The sequence below is a fragment of the Rhinopithecus bieti genome, unplaced genomic scaffold (genome assembly GCF_001698545.2).
Source record: "Rhinopithecus bieti isolate Rb0 unplaced genomic scaffold, ASM169854v2 scaffold_5750, whole genome shotgun sequence".
Classification (NCBI taxonomy): domain Eukaryota; kingdom Metazoa; phylum Chordata; class Mammalia; order Primates; family Cercopithecidae; genus Rhinopithecus; species Rhinopithecus bieti.
The window spans coordinates 697,381-725,147 of NW_016805082.1; the positions used below are offsets into that span (position 1 = coordinate 697,381).

Below are 27,767 nucleotides of genomic sequence, written 5' to 3' on the forward strand. Positions count from 1 at the left end.
ACAAATAATATCTTCATTTTTACGTTTTTTGCCCAGGTGTGTTGCTTTATGACAAATCTTTCTTTTACTCTTTGTGGTTGAAATTGTGATCTATTAGCCGGGTGCGGTGGCTCACGCCTGTAATCCCAGCACTTTGGGAGGCCAAGGCAGGTGGATCACGAGGTCAGGAGATCGAGACCATCCTGGCTAACACAGTGAAACCCCGTCTCTACTAAAATACAAAAAAATTAGCCGGGCATGGTGGTGCGTGCCTGTAGTCCCAGCTACTCGGGAGGCTGAGGCAGGAGAATGGCGTGAACCCAGGAGGCAGAGCTTGCAGTGAGCCGAGATGGTGCCACTGCACTCCAGCCTGGGCGACAAAGCAAGACTCCGTCTCAAAAAAAAAAAAAGAAAGAAAGAAAAAAAGAAATTGTAATCTATTGAAATGTATTTATCTACTGAAAGTCTTGGTTCCTTTTCTGTGTTTTCTCAGGCTCACTGCAGACAGACCTTTCTGTCCTTCATGAACACACATGTGGTAGACAGATGACTGTCCTGCACCCCGTGCTGCTCTAGGTGTGCCAGACGTGGAGCTGTCCAGTTGGGAGAAGATGGATTCCAAAGATGAAAGCTCGCACGTGTGGCCGACGTCTGCAGAGCACGAACAGAATGCTGCACAGGTGAAGACTGGTCTTTTCCAGCTTGGTATTGAGAGGTTTTCAGCTGGACACAGTTTGCTAACTATCTAGTAGTGACTGGTTGGGAGGAGCCGACATGAAGAACTCGTACCCAGGGAATAGGGACTGTTTTGGCACCTTGAATGCTCCATCGACGTGGCTCACTGTGAGTTAGGAGAGCTAGACCACCACCTATAGGCTTCTCTGCCTTGTCTGCAATTTACTGTCATAGTCTGTTTTACTACCCTGTTTTATTTATGTTATTGGTGCTGAAAATCTCAAACTATAGTTTGTTTCTTTTATGTTATCCATAGGAGTTTGGTCCTTTGTGTGTAATGAGTACAGGTATATCTATAAAGTGAGTGGCCTTTTCTTTTCTTTTTAAATTCAGAATATAAACCTCTAAGTGAAAGTTGTTCCATTATGAGTCAGCCACTTTAGAAGTTAGTCACTTGATCAAATGCTGCTGTTATCCTTTCAGATTGCTGCTAGAACCAGCCACGTTATTCTGACTGTTCTTAGTGACGGCAAATCTCTGCATTTTTGGTATGGAATTGAATTTTGGGATGATTAGCAGTCATATGGAGCCATGTTTTATATGTGACCAAAGCATAAAACTTAATTTTTAAACATTATAGTAAATATACAAATTTTTTTTTTTTTTTTTTTGTTGAGACGGAGTCTCGCTCTGTCGCCCAGGCTGGAGTACAGTGGCTGGATCTCAGCTCACTGCAAGCTCCGCATCCCGGGTTTACACATTCTCCTGCCTCAGCCTCCCGAGTAGCTGGGACTACAGGCGCCCGCCACCTCGCTGGGCTAGTTTTTTGTATTTTCAGTAGAGACGGGGGTTTCACTGTGTTAGCCAGGATGGTCTCGATCTCCTGACCTCATGATCCGCCTGTCTTGGCCTCCCAAAGTGCTGGGATTACAGGCTTGAGCCACTGCGCCTGGCCTAAACATACAAATTTAATGTTTCATTACATTACATAACCATAGTACCGTATCAAAATCAAAAAGTTACACTGAAACATTTAAGTATGCAGATTTTATTTAATTTAAGCAATATAATAAATATACAATCAATAAAATTGGTCATCCGGTATGATTAAAAAGTCTCAGTATGGGCCAAATATGGTGGTTCATGCCTTTCCCAGCAGTTTAAGGGGCCAAGGCAGGAGGATCAATTCAGGCCAGGAGTTCAAGACCAGCCTGGGCAACAAAGCGAGGCCCTGACTCTACAAAAAAAAAAAATTTGCTGGATATGGTGGTGCATGCCTGTAGTGGTGCAGTCATGTCTCCAGGAGGTGGAGGCTGCAGTGAACCATCTGCACCACTACACTCTAGTCTGGGTGACAGAATGAGACCCTGTCTCTAAAAATAAAAATAAATGAAGTCTTAGTCTGATTACTTAAAAAAGTTCCACCGATGTTTTCAGCAGAGTATATGATAATTCTGTTTTGTTTCTCCTGGAAATCATTTTGAGGTCAACTTCCATGCAGCTATGTATTTTGGTATATTTTATTTGTAGACAAAATTGTAGTTCATTAAAAAGCAAAACAAAAGAAAATCTAGTTGTGACACTGCATGACCAGGGCCCTGTCTATGGGTAACCAGATAGTAGATAGCCAAGGTCAGGGTCCCTGTGGCACTCCTTCCTCCCAATTGGTTCTTCCGCCAGCTGGGAATTCTGATTTAATGAGCGATGAAGACCAAGCGGAAAAGCTTGGATAACTTGTCTGGAGGAAACATGTTTTCCCTTCTTAAGCACTGAAACTAGTTCAAGGCTTTGATGTTAATGAACAAATCTAAAGTCACAAAATTGTCTTATAGCAATTAAGCCTGCTCAAATATGAGCCTAATTTTTCCAATAGACAAACTTTATCTTCCCAGACAAATCAAGTTTATGTAGAAGCCAGACTAATCATTTAGTGTAGAGGTAGAAGTTTGTTGTATTTCTGTGGTGTTTGATTACATTTTGTCTCTTAGGTTTCCTTCTGAGGATTAAATTAGTTTATATTATCTTTGGGATCTACAATCCTTCACTAGAGAAAACGGACATAAAAAGTTAGGCCCAAAGCCAAGGCAGTATAAGAGCAAGGATTCCACCCTAAGAGTGCCTGACTTCGAGAGCAACACATAAATTATTTCTCTCCCAAATGTGTGCTTTGGCCATCTGCTTCCAGACCTCCAATATCAGGCATCAGGCCATGTGCCAAGCTCAGGCCTCCAAGAATTCAATCCTCCAAAGCTGACCACTCGGAAAATATTTTGCAAAACTCGATTTCTGCTTTAGTTCTTTAGGTCTTGGGAGAAAATTATTTACCCTGGTGACAGCTGAAATAGTTGTTCGGAACGCCTTAAAAGTACTGTATTAGAATTTTCTGTGTCTTCATCTACCTGGCAAGGAAGAGTTCTATTCCATTCAATGATTCAGCAAGCATTTACTGATACACCTCCAGTATGTCCTTTGTGTATGAAACAACTTGCGGGAAAGAAAGTGACTATTTTATTTTATTTTATTTTATTTTTATTTTATTATTTTATTTTATTTATCTTTGAGATGGAGTTTCATTCTTCTTACCCAGTCTGGAGTGCAGTGGCGCAATCTCGGCTCACTGCAACCTCCGCCTCCTGAATTTCAAGCAATTCTCCTGTCAGCCTCCCGAGTAGCTGGGATTACAGGTGCCCCCCACCACGCCCAGCTAATTTTTGTATTTTTTTTAGTAGAGATGGGGTTTCACCATGTTGGCCAGGCTGGTCCTGAACTCCTGACTTCAGGTAATCCACACACCTCAGCTTCCCAAAGTGCTGGGATTACAGGTGTGAGCCACCACATCTGGCCAAAAGTGACCTTATTTTAATGTGCCTGCTGAAAGACACTATTAGTTATAAAATAGAATTCTTATGATGTGTTGAGAGCAATTGGCTTTTGAGTCTTGACATATTTTTTCACACCACAGAGTAACTTGTATGTTTTATTCTGGTAGTGTTGTCAAGCAGGAATCTTCAGTGTCGTTTCTAGGATCAATTAACCACATCCTTATTACTCTCCAAAAGAGTTATCTGCATTGGACATTTGAGGCAAAGGGGAGTTTAAGTCGGTTGCCTAACAGGAGTACATCAATGACAGGGTCCTTGGGTCCTCCCCAGTCATCAGCTCGGTGTAGACGAAGGTGTACGCATCCCCATTCTCCTTTCCTTGGGGATATTTTAGAATCCCAGGTGCGCTTGTCGAGCTCTTACCTCTGTGAGACTGATTTTGTTCTTCGTCCTTGCCTCCTTTTTATGCCAGGTGCACTTTGTTCCGGACACTGGAACAGTGGCTCAGATCGTCTATGCTGATGACCAGGTTCGCCCACCCCAGCAGGTGGTGTACACGGCAGATGGTGCCTCCTACACATCAGTGGATGGTCCAGAGCACACGCTGGTATACATCCACCCAGTGGAAGCCGCGCAGGCATGTGAAGGATTATTTGTTTATAATTTGTTAATTAACTAATTAACCGATTACTTGTGTTTACCTTCTGTCAGTCATTGCGCTAGCTACTGGTGATGCAGAACGTATTCAGATAAGATTTGTGCTCTCAGCTGGGCGTGGTGGCTCATGCCTGTAATCCCAGCACTTTGGGAGGCTGAGGCGGGTGAATCACAAGGTCAGGAGTTCAAGACCAGCCTGGCCAAGATGGTGAAACCCTGTCTCTCCTAAAAATACAAAAAAGTAGCCAGGCGTGGTGGTGGGCACCTATAATCCTAGCTACTCGGGAGGCTGAGGCAGAGAATTGCTTGAACCTGGGAGGCAGAGGTTGCAGTGAGCCGAGATCATGCCACTGCACTGCAACCTGGGTGACAGAGCGAGACTCTGTCTCAAAAAAAAGAAAAGATCTATGCTCTCAAGGAGCTTGTAACCAGCTTGGCAGAGGAAGATGTGATTTACTTCTCAACACTAAATGCAATAAGGAGTTAGAGCATGGGTTTGTGTATAGCTCTTCTCTCCAGTTGACTAGGTTATGAATTTGTTATTATTCCTAAGTATCAAGAACCAGGCTCTGTGAAAACACACAGATTATTTCAGCTAAATGTGTAAGAAAGGGTCCTGCTAAGCTTATTAGCTACCACTTCTTAATAACTTACTGATTTGCAAGGCTGTACTAGAAGCAAAGATGTTTACTGGTAAAAGCTATACAATTATAGCTGCTTTTATTTTATTTTTTGCCAGTGACTTGCAGTATAGCTTCCAAATGAGTGACACCAATATCCCCCAACATATAAATGTTAATTTACATTGTTAGCACTTTACAATGTACAAAGTACTTTGAAATGTGTATCTTTAACATCTAAATTCCATGCTTTTATAGTAGCATCTTGGTAATAAAAATTTGTCCTCATTTGATATTTAATAAAGAGGCTCAGATCATTCCCAAAAAGAAATGAGGCCTGCCTAATCAGTGCCTTTCAAATCTACGTAAGTATGAAATCACTGAAGACTTAGTGGTACTTTTGGAATACCCCTGCCTATATTAGAATAAGATTAGTTTATGTAAGAATGTCCTGTGACCAACTTTTAGTTTATTACAGTGTTACTAAATGTCTGAATTTGGATAATTTTTATTTTATTTACTTATTTTTTATTTTTCCGAGACAGAGTCTTGCTCTGTTTCCTAGGCTGGAGTGCAGTGGCACAATCTTAGCTCATTGCAACCTCCACCTCCCTGGTTCAAGTGATTCTCCTGTCTCAGCCTCCCAAGCAACTGGGATTACAGGCACCCACTACCATAACTAGCTAATTTTTATATTTTTAGTAGAGATGGGGAGTCGCCGTTTTGGCCAGGCTGATCTTGAATTCCTGACCTCAGGCGATCTGCCTGCCTCAGCCTCCCAAAGTGCTGGGATTACAGGCGTGAGTCACCACGCCTAGCCAGATTTTTAGAAACTTTAGAAGAAAGGACATTTTGACATTTTTCTGGATTAGAGATAGTAACCGTGGTGCCCTGGCTACAATAGTTTCAAAGAATTTTCTCTAGTTAGCTTTGCTGCATCATGACCCAACTTAGTTTATGATGATGATTTTTTTTTTAATTATGGCTTTATTGACTATCCAATAAAGAACTCATGGAACATTAAGTTCAATTTACTTTCCTTCTACTTCTCTTCTGATAATAAACATGCACTTACGTTTGAAATGGCTGTAATCCTTAGGAATGTAATCCTCTTCTGGATGCCTGTCTATCTCCATCCATTTTCATTTAATCACAAGACTACGCCTGTGAGCAGTGTTATGCGTGAGCCTGTGAACCCTTGTCCATGTCATTCTCTTTTGTTTTCACGAGATGCCTTTTTAATTAACTGTGACCCTCAGCCCCAAGAGAGGCTTTGCTTAGGAGTAAAATTGTGAAGTATGTTAGCCATTGGGATGGTTTATTCAGATGGCTCCAAATCTCTTTGGAGCCATCTGAATAAAAGGCTTTAGCTAAATTTAAGATTACTATCTTTATTTTCTGTATTAATGAAAGATTATTACTAGCTAAAATGGGAGTTAGCTTTTCTAAAAACTGGTGCTTAGCAGTAGGATAATTTTGCTGTCTAGGCAGGCTATCCAAAGAGCTACTGATAAGTTTTTGTTTGTTTGTTTGTTTAGACTCTGTTTACAGACCCAGGCCAGGTAGCTTATGTCCAGCAGGATGCTACAGCTCAGCAGGTAATGAATTGTCTTTTTCTTGTTTGGGGATAACACTGTGAATGCCACTGTGCCTGGAATGCCCCCATCCCTTCACACTGCACCATCTTTACATGTTTGTTTCTTATGTACTAAGAATGTTCTCCAGCTCCTTTAATGAAAACAAAGCAAAATGTAACACAATATTAACATATTTCAATAAGTATATACTGGAATGATCTGGTAATAGAAAGTGATTTGTCAGAGAAATTTTAAAATAAGCATATGAACAGAGTATTGGTTCAAGAACCAAGGAATAATCATGAGGTTTAAAAGTGTCTCCCTTTTTGGAAATTGATATAGCTTTTGTGCTTGCTCTATTTTTAAATACTGAAAAAAAGATTCTTGCTTAAATGACATATAAATGTGGTTCCAATTTTCCTCGTGCCAGCTTCTAAAAAGTTGAGTTCTTCTTGGTTTTCTTTTAAAACATTTCTTTCCCATTACCTTCATTCTTCATATATCCTACTTGGCTTTGATGACTTCCTCCTTATTTTTTGCAAGAATGTGAAAGTGATAAAGAAGGTGTGGGAGCAGCTGGGCACAGAGGCTCCTGCCTGTAATCCCAGCACTTTCGGAGGCTGAGGTGGGAGAATCATTTGAGACCAGACTGGGCAATAGAGAGAGACCCCATCTCTGCAAAATTTTAAAAATTAGCCAGATGTGGTGGTGTACACCTGTGGTTCCAGCTACTTGGGAGGCTAATGTGGGAGGATCCCTTAAACCCAGAAGTCTGAGGCTGCAGTGAGCTTTGATTACACTACTGCACTCCAGCCTGGGTGGCAGAGTAAGACTCTGTCTCAAAAAATAAACAAACAAAAACCAAATAGGTTTACTTTCATGTGAGGTAATGTGACTGTAATTTGTCTGTATTACTGAGTGCCATGACTGATTAATAATTACATTATTCTCATTAAGAAGCACTTTCTGGCCAGGTGTGGTGGCTCACATGTGTAATCCCAGCACTTTTGGAGGCTAAGGCAGGTGGATCACTTGCGGTCAGGAGTTCAAGACCAACTTGGCCAACATGGTGAAACCCCGTCTCTAGTAAAAATACAAAAAACTTAGCCGGGCGTGGTGGCGTGCGCCTGTAATCCCAGTTAATTTGGGAGGCTGAGGCACAAGAATCACTTCAACCTGGGAGGTGGAGGTTGCAGTGAGCCAAGATTGTGCCACTGCACTCCAGCCTGGGCGATAAAGCAAGACTCCATCTCAAAAAAAAAAATTAATTAATTAATTAATTAATTAATTAAAATTTCAAAGAAGAAGCACTTTCTGCTTTTTTATTTCTTGGTAGAAGATTTGTATGCTTCTGTTTCACAATTTAGAAAATGAACACTAGTTGTATTAATATCATCTGAAATCTAGGGGCGGTTGTTAGGAGCCTTTGTTCTATCAGTTGGGGTTAAATTCATTCATGACTGGCAGTGAATGGCAATGCAGTGGGGGTCTTTGAACTTAAATGGAACTGTTATTTATTTTAATAATTTTTTGTAATAATTAGGTATATTCTTGACCCAAACCAACCTCATTTCTGTACTTATTGATTCCAACAGGGATGCTACATTGATTCCATCAAGCAAGCAATGAAATATATATCTATGTATATAGATAGATATACTATTATATATATTCTTCATTTATTATTTTACATGTAGATTATTTCCTTTTTTTCTTATTTTGCTACTATAAAGAACCCTGCCGTGGATATCATATCAGATTATTTCCTTAGGATAAATACCCCAAAGAGAAATGGTAGAGACAGAAGATACTTGTTTTTTGTTTGTTTGTTTGTTTTTGAGACGGAGTCTCGCTCTGTTGCCCAGGCTGGAGTGCAGTGGCCGAATCTCAGCTCACTGCAAGCTCTGCCTCCTGGGTTCATGCCATTCTCCTGCCTCAGCCTCCCGAGTAGCTGGGACTACAGGTGCCCGCCACCACACCCGGCTAATTTTTTTTTGTATTTTTTAGTAGAGACGGGGTTTCACCGTGTTAGCCAGGATGGTCTCGATCTCCTGACCTCGTGATCCGCCCGTCTCGGCCTCCCAAAGTGCTGGGATTACAGGCTTGAGCCACCGCGCCCGGCCAGATATTTGTATTTTAAGTTAAGAACCAAGCTTTTTGTAAAAGTGGAAAAAGATACAAATATAAAACCAAACCAATGAAATAAAACCCAGAATTCTAAATTTGAATTGGAATATGAATATGGATTTGTAATATGTTTTCTCTTAAAAAACATGTTTTCTCATCAGGTGCCTGTAATCCTAGCACTTTGGGAGGCTGAGGCAGGCAGATCACTTGAGACCAGGAGTTCAAGACCTGCCTGGGCAACATGGCAAAACCCTGTCTCTACAAGAAATACAAAAATTACCTGGGTGTGGTGGCTCATGCCTGTAATCCCAGCTACTCTGGAGGCTGAGTTGGGAGAATCACTTGAACCTGGGAGGCGGAGGTTGCATTGAGCTGAGATCGCACCACTGCACTCCAGCCTAGGTGACAGAGCAAGACTCTGTCTCAAAAAAACAAAACACAGGCTGGGCGTGGTGGCTTATGCCCATAATCCCAGCACTTTGGGAAGCCGAGGCAGGTAGATCACCGGAGGTCAGGAGTTCGAGACCACCCTGGCCAATATGGTGAAACCCCGTCTCTACTAAAAATACAAAAATTAGCTGGGCGTGGTGGCTCATGCCTGTAGTCCCAGCTACTCGGGAGGCTGAGGCAGGAGAATCGCTTGAACCCAGGAGGTAGAGGTTGCAGTGAGCTGATATCATACCACTGTACTTCAGCCTGGGTGACAGAGTGAGACTCTGTCTCAAAAACAAAAGAAAACAAAAAACAAAAAAAAGCAAAAATCCCGTTTTTCTAGTTCTGGCCATTGAAGTAGTTTAGATATGATGATCATCCCAGTAGCAGTGAGTATCCCTAATGCTGCCATGTGTTCTCTTAAATACAATTCATCAGCAAAAGGAATTAGGGCTTTTTGGAGAAATGGCAGATTCTAGCTCTGGGGCAGGGAATGCACCGATGAACTTGGAGCATCTTGTCTTCTCAGAATGCAGGGTTGCTATGAAAAACTTCTGGTTTCCTATGGCAAGAACTTGAAGGGGCCAAAATGGGTCAAATTGACCTGTAAAAAAGGGATAACATCTACAATAGATTGAAGTACCTAAATATACGTAAGGTCCACAAGTTCATAGTGATATTAAAAGGTCTTGCTGGATTGGTCACTTTTTGAGGATGCTAGAATTTACCATATTATTCTAAAAACTGGCAAATGGAGAAAAAGAATCCTGCCTGTCTCCTTGAAGGTACTCAGGTAACCAATTACTTGAGGAGGGAAATTTCATTATTGAAGCATTCCTACTAATAAATAAAGATGGGATGATTGACTTAGAATATCACCATTTTGCAGCCCCTAATGACATACTGACCTAGGCAATGATTGTCAATGATAGCCTGAAACCATCAGGAAAAAGCTGATGAGGAATGGTATAATGGATAGATCCAAGTGATAATATCACCAACAGAGAGACGGCCATTCATGATGTGCCTCCTGGCATTGTGTACTTCCTGTTGTATTATATCACGTATGAAGTATGCTTCCCAAAAAATCAAACTGGAATCTGATTAAGTATCTAGATTCAAGCATGGTAGACAAAATGGAACAAATTAAAAGATACACACGAATGCAGTCAGCAGAACCCAGTCTGTGGGAGATTCTCTAGGACAAATGGTTTAGCTTCTTTTCCAAATAAATTGCAAGGAAAAAGAAGAGGAAGGGGGAGCTTACGTATTAAAGGAGACTTCAGAGGCAAATCAGTCAGATGCAATATATGGACCTTGTTTGGATCCTGATTTGAACAAGCCAACTGTAAAAAAATACATGAGGCAATTGGGGAAATCATAACACTAAGTCGATATTTGGTAGTACTAAGAAATGACAGCTGGGGCCGGGCGCAGTGGCTCACGCCTGTAATCCCAGCACTTTGGGAGGCCTAGGTGGGCAGATCACGAGGTCAGGAGATCGAGACCATCCTGGCCAACATGGTGAAACCCTGTCTCTACTAAAAATACATAAATTAGCTGGGCGTGGTGGCGCGTGCCTGTAATTCCAGCTACTTGGGAGGCTGAGGCAGGAGAATCGCTTGAACCAGGGAGCTGGAGGTTGCAGTGAGCCAAGATCACACCACTGCACTGCAGTCTGGCGACAGAGCAAGACTCCATAAAAAACAAACAAACAAAAAAAAACCACACACACGCAGAAATGATGGCCAGGTACAGTGGATCATGCCTATAATCCCAGCACTTTGGGAAGCCGAGGCAGGTGGATCACCTGAGGTCAGGAGTTTGAGACCAGCCTGGCCAACATGGTGAAACCCCATCTCAACTAAAAATACAATTAGTTGGGTGTGGTGGTGGGTACCTGTAATCCTAGCTATTTGGGAGGCTGAGGCAGGAGAATCACTTGAACCTGGGAGGCGGAGGTTGCAGTGACAGTGAGCCGAGATCATGCCATTGCACTCCAGCCTGAGCGATAAGAGTGAGACTCCATCTCAAAAAAAAAAAAAGACGAATTTTTTTGGGTATGATAAGATATGCAATCTAAGTCATTTTGTTGTACTCAACTATTTACAGATGAAAATGTATAATGTCTTAGTTTTGCTTCTAAGTAATCCAATGAGGGAGAAAGTAGGTAGATTAATTGAAATAAGATTGGCCGTGAATTGGCCAGGGACGGTGAATCACATCTATAATACCAGCACTTTGGGATCCCTGAGACAGGAGGACCACTTGAGCCCAGGAGTTAAAGACTAGCCTGGGCAACATAGTGAAGACCCTTGTCTCTACAAAAACTAAAAAAATTAGCCAGGCATGGTGGCATGTATCTGTAATCCCAGCTACTCGGGAGGCTGAGGTGGGAAGATCACTTGAGTCTGGGAGGTTGAGGCTGCAGTGAGCTGTGATTAAGCCACTCTTGCACTCCAGACAGACATTTTATCTCAAAAAAAAAAAAAAAAAAAAAGTTGATTGGCCACGAATTGATAATTGTTGAGCTGAGTTGTGGATACATGAGGTTTATTATACTATTCTATTTGATATTTGTGTGAAATTATTTTGATGATTGATTTTCTAAATTGCTTTTCAGACACTGAAAATGTTTGTATTCCCACCAACAAAATACTGTCCAAGAGTGCCCCATTTCCACACACTCTTGCCACACTGAGTATCTGCATTCTTTTCAAATTTTGCCAATCTCGTAGGCAGATTTGTGTTGTTTTATTATTAAGGGATAGTTTTAATGAAAGGCTTCGTTGCCATTTGCACTTTAAAGGGCTCTTCATCTTTCCCAATGTCCAGAAACAATCTGCCTGTTTCATGTTGTGCTCAAAAGGAAAGTTGTACTCAGCTCCACAAACCCTGACATTACAAGTCAGTGGAACTATTGGCTTAGCATCTTTCTCCATTGCAGTTTCCTTTCAACCAGCACAGTTGTTATTTCTGGTTATAACACCTCAGTGGTTGTCAGTGTATCTGGTGACCTGGATAAATTCTGGATAGAAAGTTAGATTGAGGGTTTAACACAGATGATGGTTTTTGTTTTTTTTTGGTTTTGGTTTTCTTCTTAGGCAAAAGATTCCTGTTATATTTTCAGTTGTTTTTAGTGGGGGCAAAATGTGCTTGAAGCCTTTTGCAGGTATGCATTCCCTTGTCCTTAAGAAAGGCATCAGTGGTCTCCAGGCATAGTCTTCCCATTGTTTTTGAAAATGAACATGTGTGACTCCCCACATACTGAGAGGAAAATATGCTGCCCTGATAATTGGTCTCAGTAGGAATCAAGAAGCATTCTGTTGTGTGTGCTGCTGTCCAGCGTAGTCGTTTCATGTTTCACTTCTCAGATAAATTGTATCCTGAAATGCATTATGTCCTTTCAGAAATAATTACAGAGAGTGGTATTAAGTGGGAAGGAGAAAGTATACCATAAGTTTATAGATTCTTTTTCCTTTTACTGTATTTTATTGTACATGACAAAATGCACAGGATTAAAATGGTTTTGCTTTGTATTCTTTTCCTCTAAGTGAAACACACACACACTGCTTGCCAACCTACTGCCCGGCGGTGACGTCAGGAGCATGTGTGGTTACCTTGTTGCCCAGGTATTCAAAGCGTGGGTGATGTTTACCTTTTCTGCTGCCCTCCTTGAATAGACTGAATTCCCTTGGGCCATTGTCATGTACTGGAAAAAGCAGTGCAGAGTCAGAATTTAAACTTCATCTCTGCCACTTAAGAGGGTTGTAACATCACCTGGCCTCAAAGAAATTCAAATATGTGCCTAGCATCAGTAAACACCAGCTGAATTTGAATTTGTGATTCATTAAATTTGTAATGTATGCCTGTTGTATGTTAAGGTCTGTGTTGTCTAGAAGTATACAGTTCTTACCTAGAAATGATAGTCACCAACTCTTTCCATTCCTTTTCAACAGTAGTTTGCGTGTTTCTGGTAAATATCCAAACTCTGCTTTTAACGTTAGCCCTTGAAGATGATGCTGGAGTGTTTAAGCATTTCCTTTTGCCACAGTCTGTTAGGAGAGAGGTCCAGCATGGGGAAGAGAAGGTTGGTTTTATCTTGATGTCAGCTTTCTCAGCAGTGGCAAGAAGCCAGTCACCTTGCCAAACCAGAGTCTTTCTGACAGCATCTGTTGGGGAAAAATACATTGCGGTTTCACTAGAATAACTGAATTGCTGAATTCATTCTTTCAGGTTGGCTCTGCAGAGCCGATTTATGAGGAGTAGAGGTGCATATATGCTTTGGTTTGTTCAATGTATGATAACATTTATCACTAACCCTGGCCTAATGCTTCAGCACTTAGGACAAGGGGCAATATTGTAAGCTGTGCTCTGAGATGGGGAGCAGGAATACAGTCACTTCCTCACAGGTTCTATTGAGGAGGTTGAGGGGGAGGTGGCTACAGCAGCTGCACTGCTAAAAGTTCCCTGTGGAGTCCTCAGCCTCACACGGCATTTTATGTTGTTTTTACTGAAGCTGAGGCAGAAGCATCATCCAGAATTCTGGCCTCCCACGTAAAAGTTTCTAAAAGACCGTGAGTTGCAGAAGTGGAACGTCATGCAAAAGTTAAATGAGCATGTGTTAAGTGTGCGGATGCAGTTTGAGATAGCCGCTTGGATCTGCTTTCTGGAGCCCGACTGTTTCAAATGTTGGGCAGTGCTCTTACACTGCCATTGCAGGTCAGGCCCTCAATAAACACACGCAGTACCGTTTCTTTAGAGTTCTTTTTATTATTATTATTTGAGACAGGGCCTTGCTCTGTCACCCAGGCTGGAGTGCACTGGCACCATCACAGCTCACGGCAGCCTCAACCTACTGGGCTCAAACGATTCTCCCACGTCAGTCTCCTGAGTAGCTGGGATCACAGGCACATGCCACCACTGCCCAGCTAAATTTTGTATTTTTTGTAGAGACAGGGTTTCACCATGTTGCCTAGGCTAGTCTCGAACTCCTGGGCTCAAGCAATCCTCCTGCCTCAGCCTCCCAGAGTGCTGGGATTACAGGCATGAGCCATCACGCCTGGCCTCTTTTTTTTTTTGAGATGGAGTTTCGCTCTTGTCGCCCAGGCTGGAGTGCAATGGCGTGATCTCGGCTCACTGCAACTTCTGCCTCCTGGGTTCAAGTGATTCTCCTGCCTCAGCCTCCCGAATAGCTGGGATTACAGGTGCCCGCTACCATGCCCAGCTAATTTTTTTTGTATTTTTAGTAGATATGAGGTGTCACCATGTTGACCAGGCTGGTCTCAAACCCCTGACCTCAGGTGATCTGCCCACCTTGGCCTCCCAAAGTGCTGGGATTACAGGCATGAGCCACCGAGCCCAGCCACACCCAGCCTCCTTTTAGAGTTTGATAAGTTCTTCGATTAAGATGCACTGCGGGAAAAGGATGTCTGTGAACAGCCACAAAGACTTCCTCTAGATGCCTGAAGGGATTGATGCCATTTCCCAAAAGGCCAAATATATTTCAACAAATTAATCTTCATTGAATACCTACTTTATGCTCAGCAATCTTTTAAATTTGAGGAGAAAGTATATGATACCATCATGGTCCTTAAAGAACTTAGGATAACAATGATTGATACTAAGCACTTACTAAATGCTATATACTCTGCTACTGACCTTATATACATATTGTTTCACTTAGTACTTACAGAACCTGAGGCATGTATTACTGTGTCCATTTTACAGACAAAGAAACTGAGGTTCAGAGAAGTATAGTAACTTGCTAAGTGGCAGGGCAAGGATTTTACTCTAAATGCCTGACTCCAAAGCCCATAGTCTACTTCCCTGAGGTGCAGTTGGAGAGGCAAGATGGACTCATGTGAAAACACATACTTACCACCAAAATAGATGGTGTCTGGCAATGGATGCAAAGCTGTAGGGATAGTTAATGTGTGAGATGTCTGGATCTAGAGTCTAAAGATCTTGGCAGACGGGAAGAACAGATAAAAGTAGTGAAATGAAATTTACTGGAGATAAATGCAAACTCCCCCATTTAAGTAAAAATCAGCTCTTGAAGTCCTGAGGAGGGGAAAAATGGTTTAATAGCACTCTATGTGGGGAAAAAAGGACTTAGGAATTTTAGTTATCTGCAGGTTCAAGATGGGTCTGCAGTAGAACAATGTGGCCAACGTAAACACTAATGCACCCTGATGTTGTGTTAATAAAAATATGGAATCCACTGCAAAATAAATGAAGACAAAAGATGATCAGGGAGCTGGGAGTTTGGTCATTTGAGAAATGACTGAATGAATTAGGGGTTTTTGGCCTTCAGCTATTTGATTCTTGTGGCGGAAGGGTTACACTTATTCTACCGACCTCCAGAGGAAAGTCCTGGGCCCCGACCAAAGCGTGGAAGATCTGGGCTCCACAGAAAATGTCATAGAACTATTCCAGAATGATTCAGGCTGCCTGGTGAGGTCATGAAGTGTGGAAGCAGGCTGCCTGGTGAGGTCATGAAGTGTGGAAGCAGACGCTGAGTGGTGTTGTGAGAGGGATTCTATGGCTCCAAGGGCTGCAGGAGTTCAGAGCAGAGGAGACTCAGGGAGGGCTGGAGGCATCAGAGGCGGTTCACTGGGAAACTGGAATGTGGTAGGATTTAGCAGGTTGCTGAGGAAAGAGTATTCTAGGTGAGGAAAACAACATATGAGAAGATGAAGGGAGTGGCGTCTTTAAAAGCTTCCTTTATTTATTGACTAGGACATGGCTTGAGTATGACCTTGTGCTAATTGGGCAGGAGGAGCAAGATTGAATAAAGGGATTCTAGGCCAGTGTATAATCCCATAACACTTAGACTGGAGGCAGGAGAACTTTTTCAGGTACCATTTTTATTTTCTGCCAGGACATTCGATAAGAGAGCATTAACCTAATACATGACCCCAGCTGTGGCTTATTTGCAGGAGACTGACTTCAGCATGATGACACAAACAGGCATCTCATCTCTTTTATTCTTACTTAAAAACCTCAGCCTGCCTGAGCTGTTGAAAAGGAGAGCTGTGAGCTATTGAACTTTGTTAACCATGCGTTGCATGACATGTTGAGTTTTAAAAGACAAGTGGTTGAGGATAGTCAACTCGTGTCCCCCCTCCACTGTGGTGAGACCACTCTGGAAAGGCGAGAGGGACCCCCCCACCCCAGGTTTAGTTCAGATGTGGAAACCGATAGTACCTCACATGTGCACACATCGTAACGGTCTGTTGCTTACCTATTTGAAGTCTCTGGGAGACAGGGCAGGCCTCTCAAGCAGTGTGAAACGGCCTGAATGAGCCAGGAAGAGACCAGGTTTTCCTGAGTGTAAGGGGTGGGGTCAGTGCGCAGGTGGCCAGGGCCTTGCCAGTTTTGAGTTTCCCCTGCTGCCAAAGGAGGGAGCACCTGAGCCTTCTTAGCAGCCTGCCCAGGTGTGGGACAGAAGGGGCAGAGGGAGGCCGGGGTTAGAGGTTGTGAGCAGTCAGATCAAAAATGAAGCCAGCTCTTCCTCACAGCCTGTAGAGGGAAGTCATTTTTCCAGGGCCTGGAAGGAGTTGGTACAAAGACTAGATTCCACCCAGCCCTTTGCACCCTGTTTCTGCCAGCGGGCACCAGTGAACCGAAAGCAGGTGTCCATGTCTGCTTACTCTGTGCCTTCATCTTTTGCCCAGGCCTCATTGCCAGTGCATAACCAGGTGCTGCCTTCCATCGAGAGTGTGGATGGCTCCGACCCTTTGGCGACTCTGCAGACCCCTCTAGGCAGACTGGAGGCCAAAGAGGAAGAGGATGAGGATGAGGACGAGGACACTGAGGAAGATGAGGAGGAAGACGGAGAGGACACAGATCTGGATGACTGGGAGCCAGACCCGCCCCGGCCCTTCGACCCGCACGACTTATGTAAGTGTGGGCACTGGACTCCCCCAGGGAAGCTGTGTCCGTCTTGTGTGTGTGTGTGTGTGTGTGTTTGCCTGTGTGTGTGTGAACATAGCTCCCATGAACCAGGTCCTTCCGTGTGCAGCCACTGTGCCACATTCTCTGCTTGCATCATCCCGCCTGGCCTTCACTGCAGCCCTTTGAGAGACACTCTTCTTTGTTTTCTGATTTTACTGATGAGAAAACTGAAGCTCAGAAGATTGGGAAACTCACTCAGGGTCACATAGGGATGAAGGGGCATCAGGCAGCCAAGCCGAGGTCTCTCACACCAGAGCTTCAGCTGCCAAACCACCACGGTAGATTTGCCCGATCCTGCCTCTTCAGCCACTTCAGCTTTAACACGTTTGCCTTGCTGCTTTGCCTCTTCCATGATAGCCTTTTAAGAATGCTGTTCTATCCCAGGCGTGAGTGCCCTGCGTCTGCTACCTCCTTCATGCTCCCCGTGGCCCTACCATGAGGTGGGTAGCTTTCCCAGGGCTGTGCCAATAATTTGAGGGTCAGGACTCCAGCTCAGGCAGTCTAGCCCCTTGGCAGTGGAATAGTTTTATTGAGATAATTGGCATACTATAAAATTCACCTCTTTTGTCTCATCAGATAGTGCAACATTTAGCCTGATAAGCTCTTTTTACTCTTCAGACATGTTGTAATTGATTTGTAAATGTAGTGGCCACTATTCAAAGGACTCTCCAGCAGAGAAGTCAGTCATGGCCTGCTGGTTGTTTGTGACAGGCATAAGCAAATTCTGTCTGATGTTAGAGGAGAATTACAGGATTTTTCCTGTAATCTCAGTGCACTGCAACCTCTGCCACCCGGATTCAAGCGATTCTCCTGCCTCAGCCTCCTGAGTAGCTGGGACTACAGGTGTAGCTGGGACTACAGGTGTAGCTGGGACTACTGGTGTAGCTGGGACTACTGGTCTACCAGAGAGAATGAATTACCATTGAATGGGTAGCACCGTTAGGAGTACATTGAATTTTGGCTTGAAAAACGCAGTTGGGGATTTTTCAGGTCAGAATTTTTTACCTCATATCAAGTTATTCTGAGGAACTGGACTTTTCTTCAAGACTCTCTCTCTCTCTTGCAGGGTGTGAAGAGTGCAATAACGCGCATTCTTCAGTGTGCCCAAAGCATGGCCCCTTGCACCCGATCCCCAACCGGCCGGTGCTCACCCGTGCGAGGGCGAGCCTTCCCCTGGTGCTCTACATAGACAGGTTTCTGGGCGGGGTGTTCTCCAAGCGGCGCATCCCCAAGCGTACCCAGTTTGGCCCTGTGGAGGGGCCTCTCGTCAGGGGCTCGGAGCTGAAAGACTGTTATATTCACCTCAAGGTAATTTATGCTTTATCACACCTCACTCCTGTTCTTCAGCAGTGTTCCGAGGAGCACTGCATTGTCTACTGAGTCTCTTATTCATGTTTCTTAGCGGTTGTTTGCGAGTATTCTTCTTTCTATCTTAATTTGGTTGAATGGAAACTCACTAATGAGATGGAGATTACAATTTTAGTCCCTGAAAGCATTATATGAGTTATTCGGAGGGGCTACAGTAGTTTTCTAGGGTTGCCATAGTAAAATACCACAGACTGGGAGGCTCAAACAACAGACATTTATTTTCTCACTGTTCTGGAAGCTGGAAGTTTGAGGTTGGTTTCCTCTGAGGCCTCTCTCCTTGGCTTGCAGAAAGCCACCTTCTCACTATGTCCTCACAGAGTCTTTCCTCAGTGCTTGTGTGTGTCCACGTCCTAATCGCCCCTTCTAATTTATTTATAATGTTTGTATTTTATTTTATTTATTTTTTGAGATGGAGTCTCGCTCCGTCGTCAGGCTGAAGTGCAGTGGCACGATCTTGGCTCACTGCAACCTCTGCCACCTGGATTCAAGCGATTCTCCTGCCTCAGCCTCCCAAGTAGCTGGGACTACTGGTCCCTGCCACCAAGCCTAGCTAATTGTGGTACTTTTAGTAGAGACGGGGTTTCACCATGTTGGCCAGGATGGTCTCGATCTCTTGACCTCATGATCCACCCACCTCAGCCTCCCAAAGTGCTGGGATTCCAGGCATGAGCCACCGCGCCTGGCCAATTTTTGTATTTTTTATGGAGACAGGGTCTCGCCATGTTGCCCAGGCTGGTCTTGAACTCCTGAGCTCAAGTGATCCTCCTGCCTTGGGCTCTCAAAGTGCTAGGATTACAGGCCTGAGCGACCTCTCCTGGCCCATCTTCCCTTCTTATAAGGACCAGTCCTGTTTGGATTAAGGCCCACCCTGATGACCTCATTTTAACTTAAGTACCCTTTTAAAAGTCCTGTCCCCAAATGCAGTCACAGTCTGAGGTACTGCATGTTCGGGCTTCAACATGGATTTTGAGGAAGATACAGTTCAGCCCATAACAGGGGCTTGCTTGCTTTATTTAAAATAATTTTGACTGGAATGCAAAGAGACTTATGTAGGCTTAATGTCATCTGCTGTGTGCCAGTAATGTTTGCAAGAAAACCACTTTCCAGTTTTGAAACAGGTCAGACCTGTAGACTCTGGTTAAGGAATAGCTCCCTGTATGGTGAAGTATGTTTATAGTCATCTCTTCACAGCTAGCTGACCCTTTGTTTCTTTCCAGCCCTCTCTGCTACTTGCTTCGTGTAGCCACTCCAGAGAACTAGGAAAGGGCAGTGGGAGGGGTGAATATTTGGGATGCGTTTTTTGACATGGGGAGGTTTTCTTTGTGTTCTCAAAATCTCCAAGCAAGAATATTACTTTGTAAACAGAAATGCCTATCCCTGGGCTGCCTATTACAAATGAATGCAATGAAACCCCAAAAGGAGGCAAGTTGTAATGAACTAGAGAGTATTTTGCTTGCATTTTCTGGCATATTTATAGCATTTTTTGTCATGTTTTGTGAAATATTAGCTAAAGCTACGCAATTAGATTAACTTTTAGATTTTGCCAGGTAATTTTTCTACAGTTGAGGCTTCAGAAAGCATCTTTTCCCTTTAACATTTGGCAAGTCATAGATCCAGGATTTTTGCAGATACAAAGGGAAGAGCCAGGATGTATGTTAATTTTAGGAGCAATACTTTGCGTATTGTGACATTATAAAATGTGTCTCATATTGAAGGTTTTGTTTTGTTTTTTGTGTGACTTTTTTTTGTACAGGTTTCTCTTGATAAAGGGGACAGAAAAGACAGGGATTTACATGAGGACCTATGGTTTGAGTTGTCTGATGAGACGCTTTGTAACTGGATGATGTTTGTACGGCCAGCCCAGAATCACCTGGAGCAGAACCTGGTGGCTTACCAGTATGGCCACCATGTGTATTATACAACCATAAAAAATGTGGAGCCCAAGCAGGAACTGAAGGTACAGTGCTGCCGGACCTGTGCTGCTATTTGCTAGCAAGAGTGATTGTTTAGGGCTTTTTGCAAGTTTATTTCCCTAAAGTGGGTTTGTTTAAAAAAAAAAAAAAAGGTCGTTTCCTGCTTATTCACATACTTATTGAGTAGCTACCATGTAGTATACACTGTCATAGTCCTGCAAATAGGATGAAAAGTATGTGACTTTTATGCTTATCAAAGGCCCTATGTGAGGCCGGGCATGGTGGCTCACGCCTGTAATCCCAGCACTTTGGGAGGCCGAGGCAGTTGGATCACTTCAGGTCCGGAGTTCAAGACCAGCCTGGTCAACATGGCAAAACCCCGTCTCTACTAAAAATACAACAATTAGCCGAGCATGGTGGCGGGTGCCTGTAATCCCAGCTACTTGTGAGGCTGAGGCAGGAGAATCGCTTGAACCAGGAGACTGTGCAGAGCCGATGTGAAAGCATGAGGTCCGGGGTAAAGAGGTAGTTGTTTTGGGGAGTAGACTGGTACAGATGCTCCTCTACCTATGATGAAGTTAGATCCCAATAAGCCCCATTGTAATTGAAAATACTGTAAACTGAAAATGTACTTAATACACTCAACCTAGGAATATCATACCTCAGGCTGGCCTGCCTGAAATGTGATCAGAGCGCTTGCATTAACCTACAGTTGGGCAAAATTATCTAACACAATGCCTCTTTTATAATAAAGTGTTTACTATCTCATATAATGTATTGAATACTGAAAGGGAAAAGCAGAATGGCTGTACGGGCACTCAGGCGATTTCTACTGAGCACGTCTCACTTTTGCAACATCGTAATGTCAAAAAATTGTAAGTCAAACCATGGACAGGAACGCGTCTGTATCTGTGACGAAGTGATTCAAGATGTGAGTTAACTTCATTTACACACTCCATAGTTGAGAAACGGATTTTTAGATGTATGGGCAAGATGTTTAGATGTATAAGCAAGATTTTTTTCTTTGTATGAATGTTTTACTCAAAGAATCCTATGTGCTGACTTCTGATTTCAGAAATACATTTTTGAGTAATAACTATTGAAATTTATCTAAATAATAATTCTTGATGACATAACAAAATTTTGCTATGATTCTAAATGAAAATTCCTTTTTTAAAATAAAACTTACATTAAGAACATGCCAAAAGAGGGGACCAAAATACTCTTTAGCTTCCTGATATAAATGAAAAATAGGCAAGAAATGATCACGTAAGTGCACAAACACGGACTTGCACAGTGCCTGCGTATGGTACAAATTAGAAATGGATACCTCTTTTGAGGGAGGAGGAATCCTGGATTTTGTTAAAAAGGTATGCAGAACCTCTGTTTTTGAAACCATCAGCTAGAGAATCCATTAACCCTGAAGAAAACACGTAAAAGGAGATTTGTATCTCATACCATGTATCCCAATAAATTCCTGATTAGAAAAGAAACTGAGGTGAATATTTTTTAACTGTGAAGGGGAGATTTCCTCTTTGAAACCAGTAGATAGAACTATAGAGTTGGAGAGAAACAAATAAGAATATAATAGTTCAGTCTAATGAACAACCATAAAACAAATGAAAAGGAAACAACAGAAGGGGGGAAATATTTGTAATACACATTAAAAAGTTCAACTTTGAAAACTGACAGACCTCACTACCCCCTGAGGGACAAATGAACAAATGTCAGGAGTTGACTTTATCTGGAGGAGGAAACAAATAGTAAAAAAAAAGTTTTAAAACAGAAAAAATAGTGAATGCATTCTGGGCTTAATACCTACTTATGGGTTGATAGGTCCAGCAAATCACCATGGCACATGTTACCTGTGTAACAAATCTGCACATCCTGCACATATACCCTGGAACTTTAAAAAGTTAAAAAAAATTTTCAACGTTAATAATTTTAAAAACCCTCAAAATAACTATGAGCTACTATTTATGTTTAAATTAGCAAAAACAAATGGATACAGTACAATGAATGTGAATGTTTAAAAAATAGGAATGTTAATTGTCGAATTGCATTTCATAAAACATTTCTGGAAGTATATAGCAAAAGTGTTCTTGGCTGGGTAAATCTAATCATTGAACATTAATCTGAGGAAACAGTTATAAAAAGAAGACAGTACTAGACTCTACTGTATTCTACTGACTCTAAGATACCAGTGACTTTAGGATACACTATTATTTTATGCATCATTAAGAAAAAAATGCTACCTATTAAATTATAGTGCTTTTTAAAAATAAAAAATGGTTAGTAGGAGCTATGTTAGACTAATTTTGACATAATTTTAAAATTATATCATACTTGTGCTTTCATAAAAAGACACACTGAAGCAAAATAAATTGGTTGAGGTATAAACTGCTTTGTGTGCAGAGCCTGAATTCTTTTTCCTGCATCACTGTTTGACTTCATTGTGGATGTTTGTGCCTTTCTGTATGCTCTCATCTTCTGTGCCATCGAAAGTGTTGATACATCTGCAATATTTTAAAAATAAGTGTTCTGCTGTTGCCCCTGGGATGTTGCCTCAAGCCACTGATCACCTTCCTGCAAGTTTTGATACTGTGCTTTCCCATTTGACTGAACTCATCTGTGTCTTTTTCCTCAATTGAATCACATATCCTTGGAAGTGGAGAGGTTTCGGATCAAGTCTGTAGGAAGTTTCTGACAGCTGATGCCTTACTGAGAAGCCCTGCAGGACACACGCCAGCCTTGCATGGCTTTCAGATTTCTTGTGTTTGTTCTCAGGGAAATGACAGATCTTTTTGGCCTTCATTTACATTGCTTGGCAAGTGTTCACTCATGAGGTGTCAGTGGGCTTATAACAGAATGAGGTGAGAACAGCACAAAGAGCTTGACCAGGTTTGTGCAGGAGCAGTGGGCAGGTAGCAAGAGCTCCGTCGTGGCCATGACTGTAGAAGGCCCTAGAGTGTGAAACACATCCTGACTTCTGACCAGTGAAAATAGTTAAAAATACACCTTGGAATTGATAGGTTAGGGTAGGGTTTGTAATAGTAAAATGATAATCCATCTACAAGTACAAATGATAATCCATCTACAAGCACAACTGCAGGGCGCAGCCAGTTAAACTGTAGAGTACAGACGATGTAGTCTCTTCCACAGTAAAACATAAAGTGTCTTTATAAGTATTTCCATATCTATAAAATAATCCATAAAATTATATATGGTTAATTCACTTAGTAATTGATATATTGAACTCTTACTGTGTGTGAGACCCTAGGAAACAGACTGGCGTCCTGTGTTCAGGGGACCTTTATTCTAGAGCAGAAATGGACAGAAAGATGTAAACAAGCAAATAATACCTCATGGGGTAAGTTCCATGAAGGAAACAGATGGTGCAGAAAGAGCAGGTAAAAGAAAGGGACCGATTTTTATGTGATGGTTAGGGAAGGCCTTGCTGACGAGGCACTACTGAGGCTGAGAACTATGGAATGGGGCCAGCACTACAGAGGGTTATGGCAGGGGTGGGGGTGAAACAGCAGGGCTGAATCCTTGGGGTGGTGAAGGACTTGGGCATATTTGAGCAGCTGAAAGCAGGCCATGTTGACTGAAGCATGGGTCGGGGGGCTGACAAGGGCTGAGGTTGCTTTTCCAGGTTGGGGAGATTGTGGAGCCCTTTGGAGATTATCAAGCATTTCAGGTTTACTATGAGATGAGAAGCCATTGCCTGCATGACAAGATCTGATTGTGTGTTCTTTTTATTGATACATATTAGTTGTCCATATTTTTGGGATACATGTGATATTTTGATGCCTATATATGATGTGTAATGATCCAACTGGGGTAACTGAGATTTAAGGAGACCACTCTGGCTACTGTGTAGATTGCAGAGAAAAGGAGAGGCCAGTCAGAAGGCCAAGTGATCATCCAGGCAAGAAATGGTCTTGACATGCATCAGGGTGGCAAAAGAAGGGTTGGGGAACACCTGAGGGAGCGGCAGTCCTTGCTAAAGGCATATCGAAGCAAGCAGAGAAATCAAAGGCACCTTTCAGGTTTCAAGTCTGAGCAACTGGGTGGAAGGTATTCATCAAGATGGGGAAGATGGGTGGGGGCGTGAGTTGGAAAGCATTGAGAATTCCATTCTGGACATGCTAAGTTTGATCTGTTTGTGAGACATCCAAAACATCCAGTCAGACACACTCAGAGGGAACAGAGAAGGAGGGTCTGGGATGGAGATATTAATCTGGGAGTCATTAGCATAGAGTTGGTTGGAAATGAATGTGGCCACCTGAAGTCAAAATAAGAAGGCCCTACACTCTAACTAAGCTTTGAGCCACACCAACATGTAGAAGTTAGGGAGAAAAAAAAGAGGCAAACAGAGTGATCAGAAGTAGCCAGTGGGTGGGCGGGAGAAGGTGGTTGCCTTTGAAGTTGTCATTGGTGACTCCAGTAAGGGGTGTTTGGTGGCAACCACTGTAACTACAACCCTGTAAAAACCGGTGTTTAAATATAGATAAGAAATCAGAGGAGGCTGTTTTATTTAGTTGAAGAGACTATGATTATAATTCTTGTGAAGTTATTCTAGTAACAGTAACTATTTTCTGAAAAAGAAAAAGAAAAAACAGGCAGTGTGCCTTGGCAAATGAACTTCCTGACTGATCTGCTGGAAAGGTATTGCAAGGGGAGCTCACAGCATGATCTTTTTTTCCTTTGTTAATGGGCTGTGGAAAAGTCTGAATTGTTTCCTGGAAGCAGGAGAAATAATTTAAGCATGCAAGGAACATCTGCTGATGTCCCCAGTTCTTGATGATATACTTGCTTCTTGCAGGTGTGGTATGCTGCATCCTATGCTGAGTTCGTGAACCAGAAAATTCATGACATATCTGAGGAAGAAAGGAAAGGTGGTTAGACGTTTATGTTTTACATTTTGTATATGAATTCTAAATTGTATATATCACATCTTTATGAAACCTCTAATTTTTTTTGTCTCAGTATATTTCAGAAGCTATTCCAGTAGGTTTTTTGGAGACACACATCTCCATCTAATTCAGTGTCAAATTACAATGACATTTACATTTCTTTCATGTGTGCTGGAAAATAATATTTAATATAATGAAAACTTCCAAATACCAAATTAGAACCTAGATCAGAAGATGATTTCTATCCAGATTTTATCATCTCTGAGGATATACCAAGGCAGGCATTGGCTTTGTTTTTAATGCAAATGTCACTGAAGTATAATCTATATACAGAAAGCTGCACACATTGTAAGTATACAACTTAAATTTTCACAAAGTGAACACACCCATGTAACCTGCCCCCAGATCAAGAAACAGAGCATTACTGTGCCCCAGAAGTTTCTTTGTGCTGCCTTCTAATTCCTACTCTCTCCTAAGTACTCTCTCCTGACTTCTAGTACCACACAATAAGATATGCTTGTTAATGAACTGTGTGTAATAGAATTATGTGATATGTACACTTTTGGTGCCTGGGCATCTTTTGCTCAACATGGTATTTGTGAGATTCATCCCCATTGGTGTATATAATTATAATTTATTTATTCTCGTTATTTGGTATTCTGGTGTATGAATGTAAAACAATTGATTTTTCCATTTTACTGTAGATTTGGTTGTGAAATGCAATTCTGACACTATCCAGAGTTAGGTCAAGTTTCACAGGCTCAGGGCAGTCAAGACTTCAGACCCCAGCTGCAGGCTCTGGAGGTCCCAAGCCCCAGACCAACTAGCTACAGGTTAGGAGGTTCCCAGTACCTCCTCAGGTTTGATAATTCACAATGACTCACAGAACTCGAAAAAGCGCTATTCTTAACGATGGCCATTTTGTTACAATCCTTTGTATTTATTATAATGTAAAGATCTATATATCTAATATATTAAAATGTATGATTTTTATATATTAGGGCCAGTCAAATGAAGAGATGCATATGGTGAGGTCTGGGAAGCCCCAAAATGTCCTCAGGACGTGCCACCCTCCTGGTGCATTGATATATGATTCCCAACCATAGAAGCTCACCCGACTTCAGTGTCCAGCATTTTTATTGAGACATCATGACACAGGCATAACTGATTCAATCATTGTCCGGGTGATCAAGCTTGACTGCCAGCTCCCCCTTCTCCTCCTCCTTCCATGAGGTCAGGCTGATAACCCCTGGCTCAAAGCCCCACATTTCTAATTACATGGTTGAACTTTCCTGCATGGCCTGTCCCTGCTCCAAAGCATCTCATTAGAATACATTTGAGTATGTTTATGGGGTGGGACACCATGAATAACAAAGACACTCCTATGACTCAGGAAATTCCAGTGACTTAAAGGTTACCAACTAGGGAAAAAGACCAGGCAGATTCTTTATTACACGATAAGATTGTTTCTCGATTTTGGCTGTTTTGAAGAGTGCTGCTGCGAGCATTCTGACATGTATTTTAGTGAACCTATGTGCACATGTCTGTTGGGTATGTGTCTAGGAGTGGAGTTGCTGGGTCATGGAGTATGCCTATATTCAACTTAGGGGGTGCTTCTGAACATTTTGCTGAAGTGATTCTACTGGGCATTGAGTTTTAAGTTATTTGTTCTAAAACATACCCTCAGATTATGAAACCTGGGTCTGAATACTAGGCTATCTGAATACAGATCTTCGTAACATCTCATGTGTTTTTGGTGTGGTGAAGTCGTGTGCGTGTTTTGAGGGCTCTGAGAGGGTGAAGTGAGGGTATTTGTTCCTTTGATGTCTTGCATGGATGCATTAGAAAGTAAGATCCTAAAAAGCAACTCTCTGCCAAGTTTTAGCTTTTGATTTGATAACAAAACAGTCATGCAAATAGCAGATACAGTATAGCTATGAACCCTTCGGGCTGCAGCAAGATAAGAATGGTGGGGATCGCAGGCATTTGAGTTGTATTGGTGTCTATTGATCATCAGCCTTCATGATGTCTCTTCTGTGACTGTAGTTCTTCGAGAGCAAGAGAAGAATTGGCCCTGCTATGAATGTAACCGCCGATTTATAAGCTCGGAGCAGTTGCAACAGCATCTCAATTCTCATGATGAGAAACTAGATGTGTTTAGCAGGTATGTATGAGGGAGAAAGGCCCACAGACCGAGCTTATAAAGGTTCAGAATCATTTCTATATTGTCCACTAGCTAATGAGTGTCTCCAAGTGTCATGTGTAGACAGGTAACCAGGTGGGCTACTGAGGGAATGGTGTTACCTGTCATCACCTTTTCCCTCTGCTCCTCATTTACCGTTATCCATCTTTTCCAGCATAACCAGTACCCAGCAATGGGAGATCCTTTCATCTTAGGTAAATCTCCCTTAACTGGAGATTCTGAAATAGGAATTTTTGAGATAGCACATACTTTTAAAGTAATTCGGATCTCTGATTTTCAGACTTTTTTCAGCAGTACGATTACTTAATCAAACCAAGTCATATGTTTCATTCCACTATATAAAAAAGACAGATGAGGGGAGAATTGTATAGGATGAAGGGGGCAGGGGCCAGATCAGGTAGGGCCTTATGGGAAATGGTAAGAAATTTAGATTTTATTCCAAGTATGATGAGAAGTCTTTAGAGGGTTTTGGTTAGGGAGTATTGTGATGTTGATTGTATTTTTTTGAAAACCATT

General features: G+C 42.3%; 1 protein-coding gene across 8 annotated transcripts in view; it reads left to right on the forward strand.

The window, feature by feature from the left end:
- Window positions 1–27,767, forward strand: part of PRDM10 (PR/SET domain 10) — a 109,386-nt gene that overhangs the window by 47,172 nt on the left and 34,447 nt on the right. For 7 of the 8 annotated variants that reach the window (XM_017871168.1, XM_017871165.1, XM_017871162.1 and 4 more), the window contains 8 exons: window positions 473–659; window positions 3,949–4,113; window positions 6,292–6,351; window positions 16,569–16,794; window positions 17,915–18,156; window positions 19,970–20,173; window positions 24,958–25,030; window positions 27,095–27,212. In XM_017871168.1, the coding sequence (XP_017726657.1) occupies window positions 591–659; window positions 3,949–4,113; window positions 6,292–6,351; window positions 16,569–16,794; window positions 17,915–18,156; window positions 19,970–20,173; window positions 24,958–25,030; window positions 27,095–27,212 (1,157 nt within the window). In that variant the 5' untranslated portion in view covers window positions 473–590. Of the gene's footprint in view, window positions 1–472; window positions 660–3,948; window positions 4,114–6,291; window positions 6,352–16,532; window positions 16,795–17,914; window positions 18,157–19,969; window positions 20,174–24,957; window positions 25,031–27,094; window positions 27,213–27,767 lie in introns of those variants that run through there. The other variant, XM_017871169.1, reaches the window with a different exon arrangement.